At 48.2% G+C, this 19,564-nt stretch overlaps 1 protein-coding gene across 2 annotated transcripts in view; it reads left to right on the top strand.

The window, feature by feature from the left end:
* LOC135820641 (platelet glycoprotein V-like) overlaps nucleotides 1-19,564 on the top strand; it is a gene marked incomplete at its 5' end in the record, with an annotated part of 171,686 nt that overhangs the window by 68,538 nt on the left and 83,584 nt on the right. For both annotated transcript variants that reach the window (XM_065333674.1, XM_065333673.1), the window contains 1 exon segment: nucleotides 16,315-16,386. In XM_065333674.1, the coding sequence (XP_065189746.1) occupies nucleotides 16,315-16,386 (72 nt within the window).

Below are 19,564 nucleotides of genomic sequence, written 5' to 3'. Positions count from 1 at the left end.
GCACCCCTTCAGCGATAGGGATACTTGGGTAAAGAGCGACCACGTCCATCGTAACGATGATGGTCCCCGCTGGGGCTTGTAGGTCGGGATACACTTGCCGGATATCCTCCAGTGCTTCCAGCGTGTTTTTCAGATGTGCTGGGACATACTTCAGGCATTGGTTGAGTATACGTTCCAGGACAATAGAAATATTGGTCACCGGGCTATCAACAGCTGACACAACTGGCCGAAGCGGTACCGTGGCTTTGTGGTCTTTAGGTAGGCCATACATCTCCGGAAACCTGTTGTCGCCAGGGAGTATGGCTTGGTACAGGTCCTTCTCTAGTGTACCACCACAGACACGTTGAAGGATGGTGCGCGTTTGCTTCTCCCAATCATCGATGGTGACATTGACGGGTGTGAACTTTGTCCCATCTGACGATGAAGATGGCAACGTACCTTGATAAGGCCGAGACTATCCTGTCAGATGGGACAAAGTTCACACCCGTCAATGTCACCATCGATGATTGGGAGAAGCAAACGCGCACCATCCTTCAACGTGTCTGTGGTGGTACACTAGAGAAGGACCTGTACCAAGCCATACTCCCTGGCGACAACAGGTTTCCGGAGATGTATGGCCTACCTAAAGACCACAAAGCCACGGTACCGCTTCGGCCAGTTGTGTCAGCTGTTGATAGCCCGGTGACCAATATTTCTATTGTCCTGGAACGTATACTCAACCAATGCCTGAAGTATGTCCCAGCACATCTGAAAAACACGCTGGAAGCACTGGAGGATATCCGGCAAGTGTATCCCGACCTACAAGCCCCAGCGGGGACCATCATCGTTACGATGGACGTGGTCGCTCTTTACCCAAGTATCCCTATCGCTGAAGGGGTGCAGGCGGTTGCTAGAGTCCTGCAGCAGCACATCGAGTCTGTTGACACATTTGGTTTAAGCGTGGAGCAGATCGAAGAGCTGTTAACCTTCGTTCTAAGATCCAATTATTTCAGATTTGGTGAGAAGGTCTACCACCAGAGGGAAGGCATCGCCATGGGTAACAACCTAGCGCCCCCGTTTGCGATTATCTTCATGCATGACCTCGAAACCTCGCTGTTGCTAAACTCGCCTGGTGCTCCCGTACTCTACAAGCGTTATATTGATGACATCATTATGCTGTGGACACTGGGGGCCGCGCTTCTCCGCCAGCTGATTGCATTCTTCAATACCGCCAATGCGAGCATCAAGTTCACGTATCAATCTTCGGAGGAAACTGGGTCGGTTGACTTTATGGACACGACTATTCATGTCTCCTCCGAGGGCGCAATATCATTCGAGCTGTTCCGCAAAGCTTGCCACAGTGGCCTCGTCTCAGACTTCAACTCGTGCGTTCCGCAACAGCAAAAACTCGCCATCGCGTCTTCGGAATTCCTCCGCGCGGCCCGCCTTTCCTCTGATCCTGCAGCCCGCCAGCGAAGTGAGCAAAAGGTTATTGACACATTAAAGTTCAACAACTTTCCTGACAAAGTGATCGCGACTGCTCATGAACGAGCCAGGCGACCTGCTAAACAAAAGAAAGACTATCGATCCACGTTGAAGTTACCATTCAAAACGGATGCCATCCACTACAGGGTCCACCGTCTTCTAAACAAATACAATCTAAATGTACAGATAATCTACAAGAATGCAAGGCTTTCCAACAGCGTCACTAAGTCCAGCCTCACTGGACCTTGCTGCCGTAAGTGGGTGGATCCCGCTGCCCCGAGGCGACGAGGAAGGCCTAAAGCCGCCTGCGTTGCATGCCAATCGAGCGAGGTAGAATGCACAAGACGCAACGTGGTTTATCGTCTGACCTGCAAGTGCTCGGAGAAGTATGTTGGAGAGACTGGCCGCAGTGTAGCAACGCGAACAAAAGAACACAATGATAACTCACGCAACAAGACGTCTGGAAAAGCCCTGGGCGAGCACTACCGACTTCACCATGGCGACGAGGTACTGCCGCTTGGCGAGTCGGCATTCACAGAGGTTCGCGTCCTTGCCACTGAGTCGGATCGGGCCAGGAGGAGAATACGCGAAGCAATACAAATTCGCGACACGAGCCCCAGCATAAACAATAACGCAGGGTGGGACCTCCTGTGAATTCTCTGGTGAAGCCTTGTACATATTTCTGGCCCTGATACTCGCTCTTCCTGGATGGTGGTGGTTTAGCACCCCTTGAACTAGTGCACTGTTACTACTACTGTTGTTGCTAGCGCCTGCAATTACATGTCTGCACGCACCTAGTGCACATGTACATTCTGTTTGTTGCTTGTACCTGTGCCATTTTTAGAGTTGTCGCGTATTGCGTTATTTCTATACCTGGGGTTTTTTTTTGGTGATGTTTTGTCCTTTTGTTCTCTCTCTCGTCATAGTGCATGCAGGTGTGATTTGTTATCAGTTTGCAGCGCTCCTCGTATATTAACCCATCCTAACCGGTGTGCCCACTTCATTCCTGATGATGGTTATTTCATGACCGAAACGTTGAAATATAATATTTTTCTGGTGAAAAGCAGTTATTTGAGTGTGAGCCAGTGTTGCTCACAACCAATTTTTTATATATTATATATATATACAAAAAGATGCAAACTCTGCACAACTGAAAAGGCCAGAATCCTAATTGCTGATAAGGCCCTGGCACTGAACAAGAGGAGCGAAGTCGTCGCAAAGTGCAGGCACGCAAACAAGTTCCGACTCGTGAACTTCCAAGGAGTCACCTAGAATGACCAATACGCCAAATGCAACGCCCTGCCTACGTATGAGCATCGCGTGAACAGCCTGCACACTCTGCCAATTCATACACCATACCCAACGTCATATCCAACACATGCACACAGTACAAGTACAGAGCCCTAAACATTGCCACCTGAAGCCTGCTTTTTTAGCACAGAATATTCTCACCCCTAACTTAGTGCCTTCTTTCGCGCTTGCTGTGTGACTGGGTATATAACCTGTAGTGATCTAGTTGCCCTGTATCAGTTTGTTTCTATTGCCTGATGATTAATTCATTTCATGAAACTCAGAGTTGCAAAGAACGATGATGTATCTCTGGTGAGGACCTGATCGTGCAGTGTATATATATATATATATATTTAAATAGAGATGTAGGCGAACAAAATTTATATACACACAACAACAAGGTTGTCAATTTCATAATACTAAAAGCTTTTCACCCATTTTCATCAGTAGTTACATGGGAATGAGCAAGAACGAAAACGAAGCCAGAATTTATACTGGGGGTAGAGAATAAGCAAGAATATTCTTACGCGCCTCAAGTTCACACTACACTACCATAAGAATGTATGGAGCAGTGGAAAAATGCGGGAAACAACACATGAGGGGAATGCAGTACCAGAACAAACACGTGATAAAGTTGTCAGTCCGGTTGCAGCTTGAACAGCCGTAGCACCTTGATGTGCTTCTTTTGTCGACACAGCTCTGGCTTCAAACTGCGAATGTACAGCGCCTCCAGTGTGAATCTGTGCGCGCTGTTCCGGGCTGGTGTGATCACACTGAAGCTGCTGTTGCGTTCCTGCGGGATGCATTCAGGTTGCGCCTGCAAATGCTTTGTGATGGCGCTATCACTTGTTGCCACACGTTTGTCAGGCGGCTTCTTGTACAGCTTGTCTGGGATATGCTGCTTGATCCTTTCCGAGAATCGCTGACATGTCTCACCAACGTACGTCCGCTCACAGCGACACGCATACTTATAAATAAAATTACTGTTTTCAAGAGTTGGTGAAACATCCTTCGCGATAGACCTGAATGCGGGTCTGGTTGTATAAATTACAATGGGGGATACTGTAGGATAGCAGTTCAAAATTGCAGCTTTAATCTAGAAACAAAATCAATTTGATCAGATCATTAACTTTTAGAGCTAAAACCATCTGCTCACCATCACTATTATCAGCTGAAATTGCTAAGCTAGAGGATATTCTGTGTTCTAACGGTTACCCACTCAAAGTACTCAAGCGAGTCATGACAAGCGTTCTTGAACCTAGCCCAGATACAGCTTCTGCACAACTTGAACCTGCAACGCGTATTATCACAAAATTGCCGTGGAAAGGGCAAAATTGCATTGCCTTCCGCAAAAAGATTAAAGCTGCAATTTTGAACTGCTATCCTACAGTATCCCCCATTGTAATTTATACAACCAGACCCGCATTCAGGTCTATCGCGAAGGATGTTTCACCAACTCTTGAAAATAGTAATTTTATTTATAAGTATGCGTGTCGCTGTGAGTGGACGTACGTTGGTGAGACATGTCAGCGATTCTCGGAAAGGATCAAGCAGCATATCCCAGACAAGCTGTACAAGAAGCCGCCTGACAAACGTGTGGCAACAAGTGATAGCGCCATCACAAAGCATTTGCAGGCGCAGCCTGAATGCATCCCACAGGAACGCAACAGCAGCTTCAGTGTGATCACACCAGCCCGAAACAGCGCGCACCGATTCACACTGGAGGCGCTGTACATTCGCAGTTTGAGGCCAGAACTGTGTCGACAAAAGAAGCACATCAAGGTGCTACGGCTGTTCAAGCTGCAACCGGACTGACAACTTTATCACGTGTTTGTTCTGGTACTGCATTCCCCTCATGTGTTGTTTCCCGCATTTTTCCACTGCTCCATACATTCTTATGGTAGTGTAGTGTGAACTTGAGGCGCGTAAGAATATTCTTGCTGATTCTCTACCCCCAGTATAAATTCTGGCTTCGTTTTCGTTCTTGCTCATTCCCATGTAACCACTGATGAAAATGGGTGAAAAGCTTTTGGTATTATGAAACTGACAACCTTGTTGTTGTGTGTATATATATATATATATATATATATATATATAGAGAGAGAGAGAGAGAGAGAGAGAGAGAGAGAGAGAAGGAGAGAGAGGGTGAGTGAGAGAGAGAGAGAGGGGAGAGCTGGGGAGAGAGTGAGTGAGCGAGAGAGAGAGATAGAGAGAGAGAGAGAGAGAGAGAGGGGAGAGAGGAGGGAGAATGAAAGAGGGGGGGGGGGGGAGGGAAGGGAGAGAGAGAGAGAGAGACAGGGAGCGATCAGTCTGTGAGAGTAGCTGACCGAGTTACTGCTCCGCTGCAATCGCCTCTAGATCTAGTGCGAGTGTAAGAGCCTGACGCTGACGGAAAGAGCATTCCACTGGACAATTGCCACAAACCAGATGGAACGTCGCCCGAAGGCACTGCGGAGAAAATGCACACATAGCAGATTGGATTGCTGCCTTCAATTAGCCCGGATGTTGCTGGGGCGCCAACTGGAGCTGTGCCTGTGAACATCCCCTAAAGCAGGGGGCTAGCTTTGTTGTGGAGGCACCGATGAACTAGGACCAGAAACGTTTGATTTAGCAGGGGCAGTAGGCTAGGTACATCAGCAGGGATAGAGGAGGGCTGTGGGCACAAGATTACGCTGTTGGAGGGTCGACCGTAGACCTCTGTTTGAGGGTTTGGAGAATTGATCGAGAAGGGTTTGACTCCGCAAGAGCCGCTGTCGCAAGGTGGCATCGATGCCAGCCTTGAACATCTTTTCAAACGGACCAAGCAGGTGTGTGCTAGGTCCTGGAGAGAAACTGTTTGAACCATAACAAAGCTGGGAAAGGATCATGCTCAGGAACCATGTTCGCCGGGCAAGCAAACTCAGTCCTTGTCCATGCCTCCAGAGCTGACCAATTGTTCACGCTGTCTTGCGACCAATATACTCCACATGTGGAGCCCAGGATAAATCATTATCCAGGACTAAATCAAGGTACTTGGCTGTAGGGGTCTCACAGAATTTCCCGCCATTGCAGAAGACCTCCGGTTGTATTGCAGCCGTGCCTCGTGGCCGGATGAAGAGCAATTGTGTCTTGGAAGTGTTGAGGAGCAGACCAATGTCCTCCAGCCAGGTAGCAAGGTTTGTCATGGCATGCGTGAGGGTTCTGCACACCATAGCAGGTCCAGAATGGGAGCAGTCGATGACAATGTCATCTGCAAATTCTTGGTGCTGTACCGACGGTGGCAGCATGGTGTGGAGTTTACTAGTGTAGAGCACAAAAAGCAGTGGCCCAAGGGCGCTACCTTGGGGAACACCACGGGAGCAACTGACGGCTTCACTACCAGAGTCTAGAACTTTGACACTCTGGAAACGCCCTGAGACGTAGTCAGCGAACCAATCCAGGCCGTTCCAGCTATACAAAGGGAAAACAAAACTGTAACTAGACGTTCATGCTTAACACGGTCGAAGGCTTTCGACATATCAACGAACACTGTCCCAGTGAACGCTTGTTTGCGGCTAGCGGTGGACCATAGATTAACAGCTATCACAAGTGCATCCTCAGTCGAATGTGCCTTCAGATAGGCAGTAAGCTGCCTCTTAACTATTGTCTCCAGAATACGGGAGATAATGGGGTGGATGGCCACAGAACGATAGTTCTGGGGCAGGGTTTGGTTGCCACACAATGGACTGAAATGTGACACTTTGAAAGTTGGTGGAACTTGTCAAGTTCCAAGAGACAAATTGATAATGCTGGTGAGATTCGATGCAAGAACAGAGGCATCTTCATGTGAAACTGGCTGGAAATTGGATAGGGATGTCTCCAATGCTGGCCCTGCGGGTGGCTGAAGGTTCAATGTCCGAGCTGGGTCATGGACAATACTACCAAAGAGTGAAGTTAGTTCTGAGATGGATGCCTGTGGCTCAGACGTCTCTTTCTTCCAACCAGCAACTGCGTTCATGATTGACCAAAGTCTTCGCTGGTCATTGGTGTTGCACGGTGCAGTGAAGAACTCGTTTCTGAGCTTATGATATAGCTTCCCTGTTGCAACCCTTGCAGCTCTATGTGGGTTGCGTAGCTCCTCATTTTGTTTGTCGCGCATCAACAAGCGGTGAAGCCAGTTCCGTTCCCTCAAACGGGCTACTGGTGCTGCATTTAGCCATGGACAAGGACGGGTGTCCTTTTTTGCCGGTGTACTCCTGGTGCATGGTCATTCAGAGTAGAGAGGAGAGCGGAGGTTAGGCAATTTGCCCATGTGTCCACATCTGCTTGCGCCTGCAGCACGCTCAGCTTGTTGCTAACATCTACCATTCACAGTTTATCTTATGTAGTCAGCGACTAGGATTCGGGCGGTCGATCTCGTGATGTCCAGAATGCCCACAAGCAATAAAATATATAAAAAATTAAATTTCACGGTTCGCGTGAGACTCGGCTGGAAGCCCAGCTTTCCGCATCCGTCATGGGAGCGCCACCACACTCTAGGATCAAAGGCGCAAGCAATACGAGCTATTATTATTATTATCATTATTATTACACAAGAGAGAGAGTTTGGAAGCTTTGTTACAACTCTGAGTTTCACGTATTACTACGATCATCAGGCAACTGATGGATCCAAAACGGGCAGCCAGAACATAAGGGGGGGGAGAGGAAGGGGGGAAGTTCAGAGGGGTGTCATAGGCGACACGTATCATAGCGCAAGAGTCAGGTGCAGGTGTGAAGTTGCCAAGTCTTCAGACTTGGGGCTATGCAGCAATAGTTCCAACGTGAATGATATAGAATAGAGCTGGGGGCAACTGCCAAACCCACACATGTCCACACCACTACACAAACATACACCGACACTCTCTCCCTTTTCTCACATACACATACACTCACACGCGCGTCCACCCATTCATTCTCTATATCTCACACACGCACAAACACACACACACACACACACACACACATTCATTCTTTATATCTCACACACGCACACACACGCACACATACATTCATTCGCTATATCACACACACACACACACACACACACACACACACACACACACACACACACACACACACACACACACACACACACACACACACACACACACACACATTCATTCTCTATATCTCTCTCACACACACACACACATTCTCCAAATAACACACAAACATTCTCTCTCTCTCTCACACACACACACGGCCACAATACTCATTCTTTCATTCTCACACCTACCGCACCCATACTTGCACCCGCCCTTATCCAATCACCCACACACACTCTCTTTCTCACGCATGCACACAAACACACTCACACATGCGCGCTCTCTTTCTCACGCATGCACACAAACACACACACACTCACACATGCGCTTGCACACTCACTCACACACACACACACACACACACACACACACACACACACACACACACACACACACACACACACACATACACACTAGGCAGCGGGACTGCCAGCTAGATTCACTTGACCTTGCGGGCAAAGTTACAGAGGTAGAACTTGTTTTCATGACGAAACTTGGACACAAGCCCTGACCTCTTGTTGAGGGAGCGGGTCTTGTCGGCCCAGGCAATCTCTAGCTTCTCGGTCAGACACAGGCTGCAGCGCTTCGAGATGTTAGAGTATGGTGCGGCTCTCCTCACAACAGACCACCTGATACTGTAAGGTTTGTTTTCATCCTTCAGTGTCCAGATGTGTCTGGACAGTCTCGTTGAGGTCTCGTGCTTCTTGTGGCGAATAGTACTTCGAAGTATGTTGATGACCATTGAATCGTGTCTTGATTGTCCCTTCCGTTAATCCAGTGTACTCCTTCATGTCGCTGCCGGTTACATGTGCCCTGTACACAATGCTTGATGCTAGACAGTTTCCTTCCAAGGGGCAATCATTTTTGACACAGCAGTTGCAGGTTCTCACATCCTTGGTATTTTCTGGTGGTCGCTGCGGAGGATACTATTGTTGTGTTGCTTGATGATGGTGGTGACATTTGACATGCACCTGTAACTGAACTTTAGCGTGTTCCGGTTAAATATCTTGTATAATTTGCATTCTTTGTGGAATTGCTTGCTGACGAGTTGCAGGAATCGCTGACCAATGTTCGTGGACACATTTGTACCGAACGGTGGGTTAAACCATGTGATATTCCGGTGTCTCTTCCTTTGTCTCCTCCCTTTCCCACTCTTCGGTTCCTCCAAGAACTGGACGGTCTCATTGTACCCGCTGTCTCTGAGCGCATTGTTGTACATTTGAGATGCGTCCTGGAATGTCTCTTGATCCGTTGATATGTCCGTTAGTCATCGGCTGATGGAAGAGGGCAAGTTCTGGATGATGATCGGTGGGTGGTTGGATTTGTGATGGACATACAGTGGCCGGTCGTTGGGCTTCTGATATGGACGGTATTTGCCAGTGCGTAGGTCCAGCGTGATGTCTAGGAAGTCGACTGATGTCAGGTTTTCCTGGATGGTAATTTTTAGTCCTAGGCTGTTGAAAACTTTGGTCATGTCCTTTCTGATTCTCTCCACTTCTGGTCCCGATACGTTCCGGAACACTGCCAGCCCATCGTCGCGGTAGAGTCCAATGTCACTACCGTTGTACACCTCGGATAATTTGGCCAGGGCCAGCGTACTGACCAACTCACAGACTTCAGCACCGTCATAGCATCCCATCGTCACATCGAATACTCCGCTTCCCTTCTTCATCCACTCTTTCCCGAGGTCAAATAGCAGGGATTTCCGTGCATGGAGGATTGTTTCCTGGTCCTCCGAAGACACCGACGTGAAGCCTCTGGCAAACTCTAACGACGTTAATAATAGTTCCTCCGAGATAGACGGGTAGGACTGCACGACAGCAAAACATACAAAACGCAGTTTTGCTTTTCCTCCGGCCCCTCGAACCAGTCGATCATTGCGGGTGTGTTCTTCCAGGTATTTGTTGGCAGTATTATTATTATTATAGGCTTTTCCGCGTTGGCATCGCCAAGCAAGCTTGGCTAGCCTTCGCATAAGCTGCTCCATAATGATGAGACGAAACAATGAATGCATGTATATACAATCTAGGACAGAACCAAGGTTGAGGATATTTTTGAGGAAAGCTGCAAGTTGTATTGAGGAACAAAATGTTGCAAACTCTACGAAAGTAAACTGCAAGAAATGTTTTGGGGTTGTTCTCATGATAAATATAGTCACAGGTTGTTGTTAGTAGCATTAAAGGTTGTGTTTTCACAGGTATATCGTTTACATTCCTATTCTTTTACAGGATAATATTTTCACAAAAAATGTTAGTCAATGAGTTATGTTATAGTACACCGTACAGCCATGGAGCTGCCACAGGTGGAAGCAGTATTAGGCTTTGATGCACAAGTATGCTTTTATCACATTGCTGCATAGGTCTTTCCAGTCTTGTCGTGACTGGGCGATGGCATGGAGGTTCTCAAGTTGCTCACGTTTCGTGAGTGACCCCCCGATACGCTGCAGGTCCTGGTGCAGACTCAGTGGCAGAGTAGTACGTGGCCGGCCCCGCCAGGTGGCAGCGGGACTTGGGTTTTCGAAGTATGCTGCCATCATAACGCGTGCTGGTACATCGTCGTCTAGTCTCAGGACATGGCCAAAGAACCGCCACCTCGCTCTCACAATGGTTTTCCCTAGGGGCTGGGAGTTGGTGCGTTTATACAGCTCGTTATTTTTGAGGACTAGAGGGTACTTGATCCCGACGACTGTTCGCAATCATAGCCAGCAATCGCATGTCATCACGTACATTCAAAATCAACATAATTTTGCGAATCGACCTTTTTTTCAGCATCATTTTTCAACGAGGACGAAGCAAAGTCACGATCAAAAATGTACGAGGAGCACTCAAAATAAGCTACTCCTGTTTCAAGACACAAAAGTCGACTCTCCACTTTCAAACCAGGAACCAGACATACCAGCTGTTTGGTCTGGAGCTGACTGGGCTGCTGTTATATCTTCAGGTTGGCTGAGTTGGCAGTGTCCTGCCATTGGATGAAGTCCTGGTCCAGGTCTGGTCTAATCCTTAGCGCTAGGGCTGGGTTGTGCGTTGCGTCTAGCTGGATTACCTACATCGCTACATCGCTGCATCACGTGCTGGATCACGCGCTGGAGTGGAGTGCTCGCGCCTCTGTTCACACTGGTGGTTTGTCTTCACGACGCTATTTTCGCGACTTGCTGCGGCCGTGTCTGCGGTAATCTGGTGCAAGATGAGCCTGGGTGACGTTGTAGACTTAGCCATTCTCACTTTCGAGGAACTGCGAGGTTTAGCTCGGCGGCATAGCATTGATGGCCTGGACAGTATGGCTCGCGCGGAGGTGGTCGGGAAACTTCGCGAGGCTGGTGTGGGTGTGTTACACCCATCAGCTGCTGGAGTCGTTGAACGCTTGGGTGAGATGATGCGGCTTGTTGTTAGCATCAGTGACGAGTTGGCAGCGCTGAGAGACGACCAGCGGCGGCAGATCACGGCTGCAGAGGAGAAGGGTATCCCCTTACTAGAGGTTGAAGCGATTGTAAAGCGGGAACTGGCATCTCTCTCGGACAGCGTAGGAGACTTGGAGAGGGCCAGCGGCGGGAAACAGCACAAGCATGCCCGGCCGCAGATGACTGCTCCCCTGGCGAGCTATTCGAAGATTGAAAGAGCACAAAGAGACCTACATGCCACATCCCGAGGTGAAGGATCAGTGCTTGAAGACGTTGCTAGGAATGAACCCAAGGAGTTGTATTCACAGGCCATATCTAGAGATACTGCCCCAATTGACCTTCCAATGGACATATCGGTTGACCAGGCGCCAGTCGAGGATGTCATGTCCAGGAAGGAGCGTCGACGCTTCAAGAGCCGGCTAGCATCAGAACCTTCCGGGACGGAGAAGGCTACAAGTCCTGCGGAACGGCAGACTTACAGTCGCAAAGCGCAGACAAATCCCATCCGCCGCCACGAGTCTTCACGTAACATCCGGGAACGTACGTCCGATAGCAACCCGACACCTTCCTTAGACACCGTCCCCAGAGACCCGCGGAAAGTTCTCTACCTGGGGCAAATCCCGTATGGTTGCCAGGCACAGTCCATCGCTGAATGGTGCAGAGATCGGGACGTGGAGATAGTGCAATGTATTATATACTCTTCTGAATACTTCAGAACGGCCTCCGCGAGAATAACAGTTGACGCTCAGGACGTGAACAAAGTTAGTGAAAAGTCTTTCTGGCCTGAAACAGTTGCATACACTCTCCGTGACTGGCGCTTCAGGTCCGACCAAGCAGAGGCGCAATGAACACCTCGATACTGAATGCGCAGGCTCCAACTTTCTTTCCGGGTAGATTGCGCCATCCGAAAGCACCTTTCAGAGACAGGGGAGGACTGAGTGGTGACGCTAAGCTGAAAGTTCTACTGATAAACATCAGAAGCCTTCGAAACAAGATTAATGACCTAGCACAACTCACCCGCCAGCATTGTCCTGATATTGTCTGTGTGAACGAGACATGGCTGGATAGTACAATTACTGATGGAGAAATCACGTTGGCAGGTTACAATGTTTTGCGTGCTGATCGAGAGGATCAAGTTGGTGGAGGTGTCTGCTTATATTCCCGAACATCCTTGCCTCTCAAGCCGAGATGCGATATAGCTGCTGCTGGGGTTGAGAGTTGTTGGGGTGAGATTCCCTGCACTGGTGGGAGTTGCTTGATAGGCACAATCTATCGTCCTCCCTCTGAACCTATTGGCTACTGGGATCGCCTTGATGGTCTTCTACACTCAGCTATCACTCCGGGCAGGAACGTTATACTGTGCGGTGACTTAAATGTGAATGTGGATCCATCAACGGCTCCAGATCATCAGCTCCATTTCCTGTCTGATCTTACGGCAAGCTACAGTCTCCACCAGTGCGTTCATCAGCGGACACGGTTTGCATCTAATTCCACAGCCACCACATTGGATCTGTTCTTCAATACGTTTGACCAGCACAATGTGGCAACGATCCATCCCGTGGCTTTCAGCGACCATGCAGCGGTCATAAGTGAATTCTACCTTGACCCGACAAGGAGTCCCGAGACATCAATGTTGTGCCGGAACTACCGAAGGATAAATCATGAAAGCTTCAAAGCTGACTTGATTCAGCAGAATTTTTGCAGCATCGAAGGCAGCCCAACAGACATGTGGACGGAGTGGAATAATCGCTTCCTGCAGGTGCTTGACACTCATGCCCCTCTTAGATCTTGTAAGCAGCACAAGCGACAATCGGTACCGTGGATGGACAGCCAGCTCTTGCACCTTTTGAGTAAGCGCAACCGGCTTCATAGAAAGTGGCTGTCAGACAGATCTGAGCAAAGGTATGCTACATTCAAAGCGGCGAGAAGGGAGGCCACTACCTGGAACCGGAAGCTGAAAGAAGCGTACTACAGTACAAAATTTCAGCTTGCGACTTGTGATGTAAAACAAACCTGGCGAATCATCAACCAGTTGACGGGGAAACAAAGAAAATCGGCACCGCTTCAGTGCTCAGCTGAGGCAATTCGAAGTGCTTTCGCCAAGATCGTGGAAGATCCCAGCCGCCCAGTTCATCTTCACCTACCCCAAGGGCCACGAACGGCAACTAGTTTTGTGGAATTTGTTCCTGTATCTATGGCAAAAGTCCGGAAGCTTCTAGAGCAACAGAATCCGACGAAGGCAACTGGCAGTGACGGCATCCCTGCAGCCCTTCTTCGAGCTCATGCAGATGTTCTTGCGCCGTCATTGGCCTTACTGTTCAACAAATCCATGAGGGAGGGACATGTCCCAGCTCCTATGAAGGTGGCCAGCATTTTACTTCTGTTTAAAGGTGGTGATCCCAGCATAGCAAAGAATCACAGACCCGTGTCTCTAATGTCGATAGTTTCAACGCTTTTGGAGCGAGTCATCCATGATCAGCTCACTCAGTACTAGTGCCAACATGATCTATTTCCACCAACTCAGTTCGGCTATCGTTCACATCATTCCACATGTGATGCCCTTGTATTAGCCGTTGAGGGCATATGCCAAGCCCAGACAAAAAAGTACTTCACGGGGATTGCTTTCGTAGATATGTCAAAAGCATTTGATAAGGTGAAGCACCAAACCCTTATTCAGGACCTATTCGAGGTCGGAATTGGTGGAACGGTGCTGCAATGGCTTGCAGACTACCTCTCAGATCGGACACAGTATGTTAAAGTCGGTCAGGTACAGAGCTCACCATACACCAGCTTCTCCGGAGTACCACAGGGGTCAGTTCTCGGGCCCCTGTTGTTTGTTCTCTACGTCCGTGACATTGCGAAAGAGCTGTCCCCTTACAACGTTGCGACCCTGCAATTTGCGGATGATATCTCAATTAGATCCAGCAGCATGAGCATGGATGAGGTGTCCCAAAATCTCTCAAGTGCTGTCCAGCACCTCGCCGATTGGCTTAGGAACCGCGGTCTCATCTTGAATGAAACGAAGACACAGATCATGTCGATATCGCCAGTACGATCTCAAACATTTGACTTGCAAGTGCAATGCAATGGACTGCCTCTGCCAACTGTTCGCTCTGCGAAATATTTAGGTCTCCACTTTGATGCGGACATGAGCTGGAACACCATGGTCGACCACGTCGCACGGGGCGTCGCGTCGAAAGTTGGCGTGCTCAGACGATACGCTACGTTCCTGCCCTTTCAATGTCGCATAGCCTATTTTCGTTCTTTCATTTTATCACACTTTATGTATGCCGCTTCTGCTTACTTACCATTTCTCACGGCGTATCAAAGTCGACAGCTTAATGGGCTCTTCAAGCGTGCTGTACGCACAGTCTGTCGGGTACCTCCCGGGACACCCACAAGCAATATTCTTACACGCATGAACATCCAAACATTGACCACATACACCAACATGCACCTTCTGGTTTTTATCTGGCGTTGTCTCCATGACTCCTCTAACATCAGCATGTTGTTCGCTAACTTTTTCAGCCGCAGTAATTCCACTCAAACTCGTGGTGGGCACAGCAATTTACTGATTGTCCCAGCCAGCCCAACTGCATATCTTGCCAAACGTGTTACCTATGCTGGGACCATCTTATGGAACCAGCTCCCCGCTGCGGTCAGGCAAGAAAGAAAACGCAATCGCTTTAAGTCAATGGCTCTTGCCTTTTTGCTTACCAGATAAATAAGCCTTTTTACAAATACTGTATGCACTGCTCTTTACGTTATTTTCTCCCTATGCAAGTCGCAACTCCTGTTTTGAGTTGTTTTTCTTCTCTCTTTTTCTTTCCCTACTAGTTGCTGTTACACTCACTGTTCCGCTAGGCTTATGCACAGATATACAGCATTCCCTCACTAGTGGGACCATTGTTATTAGGCTAGGGCCTGTTTTGGACTTCCCACTCTAAATAAAGAATACAAACAAACAACCAGTGGTCCTTTTCAGCTGCTCTACGAGCGCAGGAAATGTTCACCAAGGGGCGCAGAGCAGCATCCATCCCAGAAAAAGAGCTAAAATATGAGTGAGACTGCATGCGTGAGTACATGAGCACATGCATGAGAACATACAGAAAAAAGTCAATTTCAGCGTTTCTGCTCCAAACAGCAGCTTGCTTCGACTAGCTACAAAGATTACACCAAAGGATCCAACAACAACCGTTTTCTTAATTTTTTTGACAGGTGGCTTCCTTGTGCTTGGCCCAGCACGCCAAAAATCACACCCCGGAGGAGTACAAAAATTACAACTCCCAGATGTCCTCGATTGCTGGCCATGTGACGTCTGTGGAAGGCTTCCAATCGCTTGAAGACATTGCTTGGGACTTCCCATGTTGAGCAATTTCACAGGAGTGTTGGTGTGATAAATGCATTGTATAGCTTGACACGTCTGTTCTCTCTCACCTGCGAGCCTCTCACCCACAGTGGCCAAAGCCGTTGAAACGCACCTGTGGCCAGCTGCATTCGCCAAGATATATCTTCCCTGTCACCCAGTAATCCCTCGTGGCTCACTCTGGCACTAAGAATTCAGTTAAAGCACAAGCGAGACTCTCACATCCAGTGCAAGAAATACCCCACTCCTGACAAGCTCACCCATTACAAATTTGAGCGGAACAAGGCCCGGAATATGTCTCGCACATTTTCGCTGCGTTCACCTTCCCCTCTTCGGTCCTACGTAACCATGAACCTTCGAAGTTTGAAGGCTGTTGGTTTGCGCACTGGAGATGTGTTAAAGCTAGGTCTCGGGTCGCTGAATGTCTCAGTAGCCTGTCAGTTTTGTGCCCTATTATCGCACTTTCTGACCGTTTATCATCTCGTTACCGTCGTGGATAGTTGCTGCATAACTCGTTCTCATGTGTTTCTTCTCTTTTTTTACATTTTATTACTGGCTCAGTATCCGAGTTTAAACTTTCTTTGAGTGCTGACTCCTTTAAAAATAATCTTTCTCTTTTGTATAAATAATAATAATCCCTAGTCATAACTCGTAACAGGTTGTCCTTCTCCTCTGAGACGCCAAATAGAGTAAGAAGAAATTCTTCCAGGAAGTAATATACATCCTATCAAAATTCTACTTTGTTGTCCCAGAGATTTGATTGGTAATCAACTTGTTCACCTACCTGCCGAGCTGTTCAACACCACAACCAAATTACAGACCCTGTAAGTCATGTTGGGCATGTACCGTAAAAAGGCATTTTTGTCGTAGTTCTGTTCTTTTGAGATTTGGCACATGGGATTTCGGGATTTGGCATTTCGCTAGTTGATCTCATGTACCCTCCCCCACCCTTTATGACCTAAATCTGACGCCGCTTGTGGAAGACTTTTCCAGGTGGAACTCCGTGTTGGAAGCAAAGAGCTGAGATAGCATCTTTACAATTTCCCTGGCGCATTCCTTCAAGACAGGCGCGGAAACTCCGTCGGGTCCAGTCGCCTTTGAGGAATTCAAGACGAGCTAGAAGCCTGTGGACTGCATTGGGACAAAGGTGAACTGTCGTTAGTGCATGTGATCCAGTGAAGGCTGTGTTCGGTAAGTCCATCGTAGTAAATTCGAGGCCTTGTACACTGCATTTCTTGGAAGAGAAACGTGAGAAAGCCTCCGAGTTCTCACGTATCCCTATCCAATTTCCAGCCAGTTTCACATGAAGAGGCCTCTGTTCTTGCATCGAATCTCACCAGCATTATCAATTTGTCTCTTGGAACTAGACAGGTTCCACCAACCTTCAAAGTGTCACATTTCAGTCCATTGTGTGGCAACAAAACCATGCCCCAGAACTATCGTCCAGTGTCTCTCCACCCCATTATCTCCCGTATTCTGGAGACAATGGTTAAGAGACAGCTTACTGCCTATCTGGAGGCACATTCGACTGAGGATGCACTTGTGATACCAGCAGGGATAGAAGAGGAGCTGTGGGCACTAGATTACGCTGTTGGAGGGTTGACCGTAGACCCGTCTTGGAGAGTTTGGAGACTTGATCAAGCAGGTGTGCGCTAAGTCCTGGAAAGAAGCGATTTTAACCATAACACAGCTGGGAAAAGATCATGCTCAGAAACCATGTTTGCCGGGGAAGCAAACTCAGTCCTCGTCCATGCCTTCAGAGCTGACCAATTGTTCACGCTGTCTTGCGACCAATATACTCCACATGTGGAGCCCAGGATTAATCATTATCCAGGACTAAACCAAGGTACTTGGCTGTAGGGGTCACACAGAATTTCTCGCCATTGCAGAAGACCTCCAGTTGTATTGCAGCTGCGCCTCGTGGCCGAATGAAGAGCAACTGTGTCTTGGGAGTGTTGAGGAGCAGGCCATTGTCCTCCAGCCAGGTAGCAAGGTTTGTCATGGCAGGGTCAGAATTGGAGCAGTCCATGACAATATCATCTGCAAGTTCTTGGTGCTGTACATGAAATAGTTAATTGTTCTCTTTCTGGCCCCCGCCACACAGCAACACACCGTTCAGTTAGCTTCAATACTAGTATTCACTTCTCAATAATAAACGGAGAGGGCGCAGGAGGAGAAAACGAAAACAAGACTCGAGAAAAAGACAACGGAAAAAAACACCATACCATACTCGCGCGTACACTTAGACCATATATGACATCAGACACTGAACTCTACCAGACAAGAACCAAATACAACAACATGCGTAAATCTTAGTCGAACAGAAATCCGCAACATACCGACGGCGGCAGTATGGTTTGGAGTTCACTAGTGTAGAGCACAAAAAGCAGTGGCCCAAGGATGCTACCTTGGGGAACACCATGGGAGCAACTGACGGATTCACTAACAGTGTCCAGAACTTTGACACTCTGGAAACACCCTGAGATGTAGTCAGTGAACCATTCCAGGCAGTTCCAGCTATACCAAGAGAAAACAAAACTGTAACTAGACGTTCATGCTTAACACGGTCGAAAGCTTTTGACATATCAACGAGCCCAGTGAACTCTCGTTTGAATCTAGCGGTGAACCATAGATTAACAGCTAACACAAGTGCATCCTCAGTCGAATGTTGCTTGCTATAAGCAAATTGTCGGGCAATAGCTGGTGTGACTCCAGATAGGCAGTGAGCGGTCTCTTAACCATTGTCTCCAGAATACGGGAGATAATGGGGGGGAGAGACACTGGACGATAGTTCTGGGGCAGGGTTGGGTCGCCACATAAGGGACTGACATGTGACACTTTGAAGGTTGGCGGAACCTGTCCAGTTCTAAGAGACATATTGATAATGCTGGTGAGATTCGGTGCAAGAACAGAGGCATGTTACTTGAGCGGGATTATTTTTTCTAATTTAGGATTAGATTCTCGCGTTTACAATCCGTCTTCACGAGTCGGCTGCTTTCCAGTTTCTAACAGTTTTCTAATGTTTTATACTGGCGACGGTGTGTTGCAAACTTTTCCTTGAGAACAATTCTCAGCCTAACTGACTTTTACCCGAATGCAACTGAAAGAAACGGCTTCATGAAGTGACTTCTGACGACAGCTGCCGCTTGACCGTCGCTGCCAGCAAACCGTCCAGTCTCGTCCGCCACAGCCGGTTTCTGGGCTTTCCGTTGTCTCATGAGGTGCACAGCTTCAAACATGCATGCCCCGTCCTTCAGCCTCTCTATCTCTGCTGCTTTGGCCTCCAGAAGCGCCTCAGCATTGACTCGACACTTGTCTCGGATGGTGTGTTGAAGATCATTTCGCTGTCTTTTCAGATTGGCCTTGACTGCTGGGTTGGTGGAGTTGTTGATACACAGACGAATATTCTTTTGCTTGAGTGATAGCTCTTGTATCGCAAGATCTGGTTCCTGGTGTCTGCTACGGTTGACGTATCCCAAAACGTCCTTGGCCACCCTGCTTATTATTATAGCTGATTATATAGAGTTCTTGAGGTTTGATCACGAAGATAGTATCCGGACACTACGTCGAACGGAAATCATACATTTGCTATGAGTCGCGACACCACATTCTCCTTTCACTCGTAAATGTATTTATCACAGTAGTCAAAGAATGACCGACCTGGCTGAGAAAGATCCAGCAGGTTGGCCCAGCAGCAGCCATTTCCGGGGTAATGGACTGAAATGTAGAGTTTGCAGTATGAGCATGGCAAGCAAATGCTCTTTCATATTTCCGTAAACTGACGAGAGGTCGCCCTTTCGCTGCGCGCAATGCCAGCTGCTTGTCTCCAAGATAGCGCACCTGTCATTGGTTCTTCCTTTTAAAAGGAACTTTTTACACAAGGACTTCTGTTTCTGCACATATCCCCGAAAATAATTCCAAGCAGGTATGTTTGTAAGTCCAGTGGAGTCATATGATGCCTCCGGTACATCTAGGGTAGTTGACATTTTGGTTGTTCTAGGG

This window comes from Sycon ciliatum, chromosome 7 (assembly GCF_964019385.1).
Source record: "Sycon ciliatum chromosome 7, ocSycCili1.1, whole genome shotgun sequence".
Taxonomy (NCBI): Eukaryota; Metazoa; Porifera; class Calcarea; order Leucosolenida; family Sycettidae; genus Sycon; species Sycon ciliatum.
Note: the sequence above shows the minus strand (reverse complement) of the source record. Positions and strands in the feature narration are given on the sequence as shown.